Source organism: Bactrocera oleae, chromosome 4 (assembly GCF_042242935.1).
Source record: "Bactrocera oleae isolate idBacOlea1 chromosome 4, idBacOlea1, whole genome shotgun sequence".
NCBI classification, from domain to species: domain Eukaryota; kingdom Metazoa; phylum Arthropoda; class Insecta; order Diptera; family Tephritidae; genus Bactrocera; species Bactrocera oleae.
The window spans coordinates 15,580,949-15,591,001 of record NC_091538.1 but is presented as its reverse complement, the minus strand read 5'-3'; the positions used below and the strand labels follow the sequence as shown (position 1 = coordinate 15,591,001).

The window sequence follows — 10,053 nt, the reverse complement described above, 5'->3', positions numbered from 1 at the left end:
ATTTCAGCAGATCCTTGACAGTAATTTTGGTAGACTATATTCGTACACACAACTTCTCGACTTCCAACTCGTTATCAGAGACATACATATGTGCATATATATGTATATGAGACATTTTTTTTATTGAAGCAAGGGGTTATATTCACTTGCAAATCAGAAAAACGTGAAGAAATACAGAATTTACATTTACAGAATTTAGTGTACTCTCATAACCGGTTATTCATTTTAAAAAATTTTAGTATCCGTTGATCCGATCATCCAGGAGAATCTTTGAAAAAAGGTGTCTGGCGGCACAAGTCCACAAGTCACAAACAATTATATTAGATAAATACAGGTAATAAACGAAGGACTAGCAAAAATTTTGATTTGTAACAAAATGGCGGGTACTCAAAAAAAAGGCGGTTTTTGAGAAAAATTTACATATAAAATGTGCAAAACAAAAGATACATTTTTTTTTAATTCGCAAGTGGATATAACCCCTCGCATCAAATCTCAATTTTTGACCAGCAACGGTAGCGTCTCAAAACTTGAAGTGCGTTCCAAATTCTGTTTCGATCAGATTTCTAATAATTTTTTTTCTTTTTATTATTATTTTCATCGAAAAACATTTCGAATTAATTACTGACCATTAGCATACACTAAGCTACTATATCAAGAAAAAATTAATTGTGCTATAAAAGCGGCATCATCTGACCGCATAATCACCATTAGTGAAGTGGCTACTGTATAGCAAGCATCTTCGACTCGCTCCGACTACAAATCTCAACTACCGGTTATTGTTAATATTGGTTTTTGGCATCGTAAGTGTGTGTGTGCGTGCCTTGTGTATTTGTGAAAATCTTAATTCACTGCCAAGATCAGGTGCTGAACTAAGCACAATTACGTAGTACAACAACAATAACAACTACAATATTATGTGTTTAGTGCAATTACAAAATGTGAAATAAACAAAAAGGTTATCAACTAAAATAATGATTGATCCAAAGCTAATGATACCTAGAAGCGAGTTTAACGGAACACTATAAGAATCAGAGAATTTACAGATTCTGATTAGAAAAATATGCATGAGTATGTGTGTGTATGTTCATTGGAACCAAATTGATTATGTAAATGAGAGGGAATAGATTTTAAATTAAATATTTATGTTGTAAGGTTAGAAATTTTCTCCACAAGGACACATATTGTGTGGTTAGGAAATAAATATAAATGGAAACATGATTAAAAAAATTAACATGAAATCAAAACAAATTATCAGTATAAAAAAATATGAAAAAAAGTTTAAAAAACAATTATGTCAGAATAAAAAACCTATATTTCAAAAAAGCATAAAATTGAACCGTTTTAAAAACCGAAAAAATAAACAAAACAAAACAAAAATTCGAAACAAATTTAAGACTAAAAAGGAAGTAAAAATAAAAATTGTTTACTTATTATCATAAAACCATAAAAAATATAAAAAAATAAAAAATAGTTACGAAAAATATTTTTTCGAGTTATTTAATCGAGTAATCAATTGATAAATAAAAAATAATCTGAAGAGCAAAAAAGTGAACTCAAAAACATTTTCATCACAAAAATTTCAAAAAATTGATATAGGAAAAAATTCAAAAATGTTAAAACAAAAACATCTAGAAATTATAAAAACAAAAATATATATTACATAAAGCAATAAAACTGTTTTTGAAATAATGTTGTGGCGGATTTAAATTTCTAAAAAAATTTAATTCGTTTTCAAATTTTTTTTTTTAAATTAAAAAAAAAATCATTTGAAAAAATGTATTTTAATTATTAAAAAAGTAGTATGTTATATTAAAAAAAGACATACATAAGTATATTACAACAAAAAATAATAAATTTAAAGTTGTGGCTTGAAAAATAAAAAACAACTTTTAAAAAAATTTAAGTTAATTATTTGAAAAATTAGTATATTAAAAAATATATATTGCAAAAAAAATTATTTAATATTGTAGCTTAAAAATTTGTAAAAAAAATTAAATTTGTTTTTAAAAACGCTTAATAAATTAATAAAAAAATATTGAAAACAATTTTCTTAATTATCTAAATACAAATTAATATGTGTGTACATATTGTATATTACAAAAAGATACATTCATACATATATGTATGCAATAAGTGTGTAATTCAAAAAAAAATTAAAAAATTTAAAATAATATTAAAAAAATTTTTTAAATAAAAATTTTAAGCTATTAAATTAAATGTAATTAAATACATTTTCAAAATCTAATAAGTGATAAAAGGTTGAGAAATATTCAAAGAGTATAATTATTTTAAAAATTATCTATATACAATGATAGAAAAATAAATAATTATAAAAACATAAATCTATAAAAAAAATTATTAAAACAAAATTATAATAAATTTGAAAATAAAAAGATTAAAAAAAATAAAATGATGATAAAAAAAAATATATAAAAATAAAAGCTATAAAATCTTCTCGATGCTATTTTGAAAATAATTTGTAAATATAATATATAATATTAACAACTACATACATGTATACACATGTATGCACATTAAAAAAGTTTAAAAATTAATCTTAAAAATACACACACAAAAACAATAAAAACCGTTAACGTTCGGTTGCACTGACTCTATAAAAGCAATAATACACTTCACAGCTGCCTTTCTTATAGCATATAAGGGTATACAAAATTTGTATCTTTATTTTGTTCAGCCAGTTTGTATGGCAGCTATATACTATGGTGGTCCGATATCGGTGGTTCCCACAAATGAGCAGCTTCTTGGCTCAAAAATTATTCAGGGTATAAAAAGGTATTACAAGAACCTTTAATACAAGGTTAAAAAGGTATAACTTGGCTAACGGACGATTCCAAGTTCGAACCACTTTAGTAGATCCGGCTGCAGTCTAAGAGCATTACGATGTTTTGACCCTGCTGGATTTCCTACAAATGTGTTTGATATTAACAAGCGCTAAATTACCAAACTACAACTGCAGATCTAACCTAACAAAAAGTTTATTTCACATACCTCTGCCAGTGTACATTGCACTTCATTTTATTCTCTCTGCTCAAAGAATGATTTTGCAGCCCAAAATGTTCTTTCACACACCTCATAAGCTGTGGAACAAATGCATGACAAGCTATAATTAAATACAAATTGCTGATATATGCACTGAAACTTTAAAAGAAATATTAGAGATTGGAGATTTTATTAACAAACGACGTCTTTAAATATAATTAGACTCACATTTCTAAAATTTTAATGCTTTCTTTTTGAAACTCAAAAAAAAACCCCCGACTAAATTATTTCACAGCGCTCAGCTTGTCTTAGTAGTTTATTAGGCACACATATACTCAGACACACTCACGTACACACTAAGGTGTTTAATATTGCAAACATAACGGTTTCAGTTTTCAATTATTTATTTATTTATTTTTTTGTTTTTTTCATTTGATTTTTTTGTACAATATGGATTATATGACTTTTTGGTCAACACGTGGTCTCATTTGCATATTGCTATATTTACATAATTGATTAGAAACGGAAAAGAGCAGAATATTATTATATATATATATATATCGATATTTTATTTATACTAAAACAAGTGTCAACTGTACTTTAAAACAGGTCTCTTCATTAGCATTTAGTAAACCCAAAAACAAAAAAAGAAAACAAAGCCAATTTATGAGTTATAAATTATTCGATTTTTTTTTCATTAAAATTTTTGCTAAATCTTTAAATTTTACATTTTTTATAATTTTAGGCAAAATGCGTTTCGGCTCAGTAGTGTGGTTGTTGCCGCTCTTTTTCGCATTGACTGCGGCACAATTTGGATTCCAGAATGTATTGAACGCACCGAAGGATATAGGAAGTGGTCTTAGCAACCTCGTGTCAAACGGTTTGACTTTTACGAATCATGACGACTTTTTGGTAAATCATTAATATTTTATTAATTATTTTGTTTTTATTATATGAAAATTTAAATTAGAATCATTAATAATATTAAATACTCCAAATAGTATAAAACTACAACAAAATAAAGTAATTATGATTAAATATAGAATAATAAAAAGAATATATTAGTGTGTATAATGTAGGAAAACTAAAACACTTAGAAAAACATACATATAGAAAAGAAAGTTGCAATAAAAATTTTAGATTTTTTTAAATAAAAATCTTTGTTCGGAGATTGTGACAATATCTTGTAAAAAAATCTAAGCCAAATTTCGTGAAGGTAACTTGTCAAACAAAAAAGCTTTCCATACAAGGTTTTTTAAGATATTTTAAAGAAAATATATTTTCTTTTATATATTTAATGGTAATAAAAATAATAATAATAAAAAAAAGACAACAAAAAAACTTAATAAAAGCAATATTTTTTGAATTGTTTTAAATATTTTTTTCTATAAATATTGCAAAGAATTTTGAATAACTGGAAATTATTAAGTTGTTTCCATTTAAATCTCTTTTTCTCGCTCTCCTCCTTATTCAATGTAGCTAAAAACCGGCAAAAGCTACCTCGATGCTGCTGAAAAACAATTTCGCGAGGCACAATTTGTTGCAAGTCAAAACTTGGTTAGCTTGCACAATGCCGCCAAGAAAGGTTATACATTGGCGCTCAACAAATTTGCCGATTTGACGCAAGCAGAATTCTTAAATTTCTTCACCGGTAACTCCAAATCAGCTAGTGGCGAGTGAGTAGACGAATGCAACACATTAGTTTCAAAAACGTATAAGTTTTTATATTTCTCATTTAGAGCAAAGGCCAGCGCAGATCGTCAGGAAGCCAAACCGCCCACCACCAGAGTGCCGAACGCATTCGATTGGCGCACTAAAGGCGGTGTCACACCGGTGAAATTCCAAGATAAATGCGGTTCGTGTTGGGCTTTTGCCACCACCGGCGCCATTGAAGGTCATGTTTTCCGTAGCACTAAAAAATTGCCAAATCTCTCCGAACAAAATCTAATCGATTGCGGTCCAGTCGATTTCGGTCTAAACGGTTGTGATGGCGGTTATCAGGAGTATGCTTTCGCCTTTATTAAGGATGAGCAAAAGGGTGTGCAAAATAGTGCCACATACCCATATGCGAATAAGAAGGATACTTGCAGCTATAATGCCGCAAATAAGGTGGCCGAAGTGAAAGGTTTCGCCGTAGTCAAACCGAAAGATGAAAAAACAATGAAGGAGGTGGTCGCCACATTGGGACCATTGGCATGTTCTGTATATGCTTTGGAAACGTTATTGCTTTACAAGGAAGGCATCTATGCGGATGAGGAGTGCAATAAGGGCGAAGTGAATCATGCGGTGTTGGTTGTAGGCTATGGCAGTGAGAATGGGAAAGACTATTGGATTGTTAAGAACTCATGGGACCAGAGTTGGGGAGAGGAGGGCTACTTTAGATTGCCACGCGGTAGCAATTACTGTGGCATCGCCGAAGAATGCAGTTATCCAATTGTTTAAATTAAGCGAAGGTTTATTCTAATGGTTCTATATAACGTAATTTGAAGAAATATAAGATTCGTACTAAATAATTTTTTTAGGCACATCATATACTATTTTATTTACTTAAAACGAGTCGTACAAATTCCTTTTTGCAAAACATAATAATAAAAATAAAAAATAATTTAAACTAAAGCAAAATCATCACGTTCATCATTGTAATTGAGGACGTGCTGCTTAATCTTGGAGCTATCCACCCATGTGACGAAATCTTCTAAATTGCGTGTTACTAAAAATGCTGGATCCGTAATCATATCGGGGCCCACACGTATATGTCCTTGCTCAATGAGATCTGTCGCGTTTTTGAGATTTTGGGAAAGCCGATCTTGAAAAATATAAGATGGTTGATATTTTTGGTTAAAACAAATGTACAATATGGAAAACGCAGATTCTACATTTATACATTCACACATTATTACATAACAGGATCTGAATTTTTGAACACGTCTTTTTCTTCCTAAGCTGCTCATTTGTCGGAATCGCCAATATCGGACTACTGCAGCATATAGCTACCATACAAACTGAACGATGAAATACATGCCCATGCATGGACAACTTTTTAGTTTGACGAGATATCTTCACGAAATTTGGCATGGCTTATTGTCCAAGGCATTATTGTCAAAATAAACATTTTGTAATCTCCTTTATGTTATAATAAATGCCCATGGTAAGAGGTAACCTCTTACATATACAATACAATGAATTCAATATTTTTTATTCCTAAACATCGAGTCTACCCTTAGGTACATGTAACCAGATACATACTCATTTGAATTTCAATGTTTATGTTAAGTATTCCTTCCCAGAGCTTATATAGCATTCTTATACTGCACACGGGTTTCATTCACTCATTACTTAATGTTAACCACTGCATTAATTCTATTAAATAATTACAAGGAAAAACTTACTTTTCACCATCACCACCGGCAAACGGCGTCTACAAAAACTACTCGCCGACACATTGCTGGCAACTGTCAAATCAATAGTATTGCGCGTTAAGCCCATGTCATATAGCTTCTGTAGCAACATTGAACCTGCTTCGGATTTGAAAGGATCTGACTTTTCTAAGTTGACAATTTTTTCACACAGCGTGCGTATCTCACGCGATAACTTGTTGTATCTGACATAAATAATATTCAGATAGTAACATAGGTATATGTACATATGTATGTAAATAAAATGAGAAACTCACTTTGTATAATCCGCTGGCTTGCGTATGTGATAGCGCCGTAAAATTTTTGTTTCTTTTCCACCATTATCTACTTTCCATGTAATGAAGTCAACTTTTTTAAGCAATTTCTGCTCATGGTATTTTAGTTTTCGTACCATTTTATGCGATTCACTTCACAAAAATTATTGCAATGTGAACTGTTTACCACAAAATAAGCGTGCTAAAAGTGCGGTCAGCTGTTTCTTGTTATGTGCCGTGAGAGAGATTTATCGGTTGAAAAATCGATAACTATATGCTCTAAACAATTTTAATATCTAATATATTTTTTAAAATATTGTAGAATTACGCATTTATCATAATTTGTTGTTAAAAATCAACTTTATTTTTGATTGTTAGTGCTACAATCAATTACATTGTAAATAAAGTAGCACAGGGTGTTGCGAATATAATTAAAATTGTAGTACAGGGTAAACTATATATTAAAAACTGTCATTTGTATAATCAACTTGTTGATCAGCAACATTTCTCCATTCCACATGTTGCTGGCAAGTAGCTCCAAGTTGTAAATAAAATTCTCTTTAATTGTTTTAGGGAAAATTAATTAATTTTATTTTTTATTGTGTTGGCGTTGTAAATGTTAATTTTATAGTTCCACAGTCGAATGAGACAAAAATAACTCATTCTCACGACAGTCGGGTCTACGTAACCGGATTTTTATCCGGCCAAGAACTGTCAACCCTGCAGAATTCTTCCTTTACAACAACAAAAATAACTTGTGTAGCCACAAAATAAAGTCTAAAGTGGTCAAATCGAATCTCTCTCGTTCTGCTTTTCTCTGAAAATAATCTGTTTGGAAAAGGAATAATCAATAATTTAATAATAAAGTGGAAAATTCCGTTGTTAGCTCGCTAAGACTTTAACATCTTTTCGATATTTTCTTTTCGATGTGCTGTAAGGTTTTTACATTTTCTTTTGGCTAAAAAAGTGTTGAAAAATATATGTTTTGTTTAAATTTGTTATAATTTATTTATTTGTATATTTTTTGGAAATAAAAATACACGATCACGCGTTTCTTTCCCTTCATTTACCACGCTTATGTTGTTATTTTCTGCTCACAGAATATTTTTTGTTTCAGATTTACTTTGTTCGTTTTATATAACTTAAAATAATGTTTAAATATTTGTATATATATATATATATAGATTATCGTAAGTGTAGTACAAAAATGTTAAATGATAAAATGAGCTTAAGAATTTGAATGATTTTTTTAATAAAAAATAAAAAAAAAATAAACAGAAAATTATATGAAAAAAGCATTAGCTTCCTAAAATAACTCTCTCTTAAAAAATGTTCGAGATTTCATTTTGTCATTTATTTGTGTTGTGGTTTTTTAACTTTTGAGTGGTGCGCAAGAGTCTAAGCCGAAAATAGAAAACTACAGTTTCTTAATGGAGAAAATCGTTGATTGGACTATTGAAACTACAGCGGCGCGTGGAATACTTGCGTTATGTGCTTAATAAATAAGATTTATTTTTACTATGAAGCGGCTGAGCAAAAGTAACTGAAGCTAAAGGAAAGGGCAGTATGGAGTACATTTTTTTTACATATACACACAAATACAACTTAAGAAGTAGCTAAAGTTTTTGCTTGTGTTAAAAAATTTATTTAGTTTTTAGTTATACACACATATGCATACACCTATGTATATTACGGATTTTTTTCTTAATTTTGCTGGAAAGTGTCTTTGTGAATTTCTCTTTGTCTTACAATTACCTGCTTTCAGTTATACGGAAACGAATATTTTAAAAAGTTATTGGAAGATTTTCAAACAAAAACCTGGTAATCCTGCTTTTTGCATTAGAAAAGATTGTTCAGTGTTTTGAGTGCGACTCAATAATTATATGGTGGACGCAACAAGAATTATTAAATTATTTAACAACATTTCTTAATTTGATTAATGTAGGTTATAAAATCATTAATTAAAAAAATATATGTACATACATTTATCATTTTTTTATATCAGCTTTTAATTTAATCCAAACTGGGTTAAAAAAATTTAATTGTTAATTAAAAAAAATTATTTTTAACATCATAAATAATTTTGTTAAAACATATATTTAATAATTTATAATATATTTATTTTTATATTATAAATCATTAACATCATGTATAAATTTTTTTTTGCAGAAATTTATAGAAAAAAAAACTAATAATAATATAATAAATTGTGACTCATTGAAAAATATAATTATGTATATTAAAAATGCAAAAAGGCTTAATTATTAAAAAATATTTTGATGTGGAAAATTATGATATACATTTTTTAAATTAAACATAAAACAGCAAATTCTTTTATACGAAAAGATGTTTAGTGATTATTAAAAAAAATTGTGCGAAATAATGAATTACAAAGAAAAGAATTATTGTACTTCAAATGAAAAAAGTATGTACATAACTCTTTTTTTTAATTAACAACTTAATTAACATTTTATTTATTAATTAAATATTTCATTTATAGAAATTTATAGAAATCACTTTAATAAAAATATATAATAAATAAAATAGAAAAAATGTAAATAAATAAAAAAAAGATAGCTGCATAAATTTATAAAAAATATAACTGCATAAATTAAAAAAATATATATATTTATTTTATTTAATAAAAATTTAGTTTTGCTTAAAAAACCAATTAATCGCTTTTTAGTATCATTTTTGAATTCTTTTTTAAAAATAAAAATAAAAACGAGTATATTAATTATATTAATGTACCAGTATAACGATTTGTAAAAACTAAATTTAAAATAAAAATATATACATATGTATATTTAAAAATCATTAATGTGCCCAACTTAATATTTTTTGAATAATTTTAAATTTAATAAATTAAAAAATATTGTGTTAAATAATTTTCTGCAGAAACATGTCTTGGGTGTCCACCATACTTAGTAAAAATTAATGTTACAAGCATTCTATACGCATTTTATTAAAAAAAAAAAAAAATTTTAAAAAAATTTATATAAAATAGTTTTATAACAACTTATGTAAAATAATTTTTTACAAAATAAATTTCGAGTAAACGAATTATACAAAACACAACTTGAACGGTACATTTTTTAATAAATATTAATGTTTCATATATACGGTATACACGACATTGACAATGTTACAAATATGGTTAAACGCCTAAAAGTATGCGATGACTTTAGGAAACATGCAAAAAAAAAAATAAAAAATTCTAAAAATTTTTTTCTTACTGTACACGCACTTTATACACTTGCCTGTTAGTAGTTTTTAGCGTTTATCATTTGAATATTCACCAATAAAAACACTTTTTTGTGCACAAAAATCGTAGAATTCAAAAACTTGTTTTGACAAATAAATATAATAATATATATAAAACT

At 27.6% G+C, this 10,053-nt stretch overlaps 2 protein-coding genes across 3 annotated transcripts; one reads left to right on the top strand and one right to left on the bottom strand.

Moving 5' to 3' along the window:
* The first annotated feature begins 697 nt into the window (after positions 1 to 697).
* CtsK2 (Cathepsin K2) lies at positions 698 to 5,530 on the top strand. Of its 2 annotated transcripts, none has more exons than XM_014235780.3 (4): positions 698 to 800; positions 3,746 to 3,912; positions 4,480 to 4,676; positions 4,740 to 5,530. In XM_014235780.3, the coding sequence occupies exons 2-4, from the start codon at positions 3,751 to 3,753 to the stop codon at positions 5,440 to 5,442; spliced, it is 1,062 nt and encodes a 353-aa protein (XP_014091255.1). In that variant the 5' UTR covers positions 698 to 800; positions 3,746 to 3,750; the 3' UTR covers positions 5,443 to 5,530. The 2 variants fall into 2 exon arrangements, with proteins under 2 accessions (XP_014091255.1, XP_036231481.1); XM_036375588.2 differs by lacking the exon at positions 698 to 800 and adding an exon at positions 1,050 to 1,068.
* Positions 4,479 to 6,901, bottom strand: LOC106618160 (U3 small nucleolar ribonucleoprotein protein IMP3). Its single transcript, XM_014235781.3, has 3 exons — positions 6,674 to 6,901; positions 6,390 to 6,601; positions 4,479 to 5,806 (listed from the first exon to the last, which is right to left on the bottom strand). The coding sequence occupies exons 1-3, from the start codon at positions 6,808 to 6,810 to the stop codon at positions 5,607 to 5,609; spliced, it is 549 nt and encodes a 182-aa protein (XP_014091256.1). The 5' UTR covers positions 6,811 to 6,901; the 3' UTR covers positions 4,479 to 5,606.
* Positions 6,902 to 10,053: the final 3,152 nt, after the last annotated feature.

Excerpts from the sequence above, each read along its gene's own strand:
- CtsK2 (XM_036375588.2), top strand. Across the intron at positions 3,913-4,479 it reads CGAATCATGACGACTTTTTG|CTAAAAACCGGCAAAAGCTA; the intron begins GTAAATCATTAA and ends TATTCAATGTAG. Across the intron at positions 4,677-4,739 it reads TCCAAATCAGCTAGTGGCGA|AGCAAAGGCCAGCGCAGATC; the intron begins GTGAGTAGACGA and ends TTTCTCATTTAG.
- LOC106618160 (XM_014235781.3), bottom strand. The coding sequence starts at position 6,810 with ATGGTACGAAAACTAAAATACCATGAGCAGAAATTGCTTAAAAAAGTT. Across the intron at positions 6,602-6,673 it reads AAGCCAGCGGATTATACAAA|ATACAACAAGTTATCGCGTG; the intron begins GTGAGTTTCTCA and ends TATTTATGTCAG. Across the intron at positions 5,807-6,389 it reads GCCGGTGGTGATGGTGAAAA|ATCGGCTTTCCCAAAATCTC; the intron begins GTAAGTTTTTCC and ends ATATTTTTCAAG.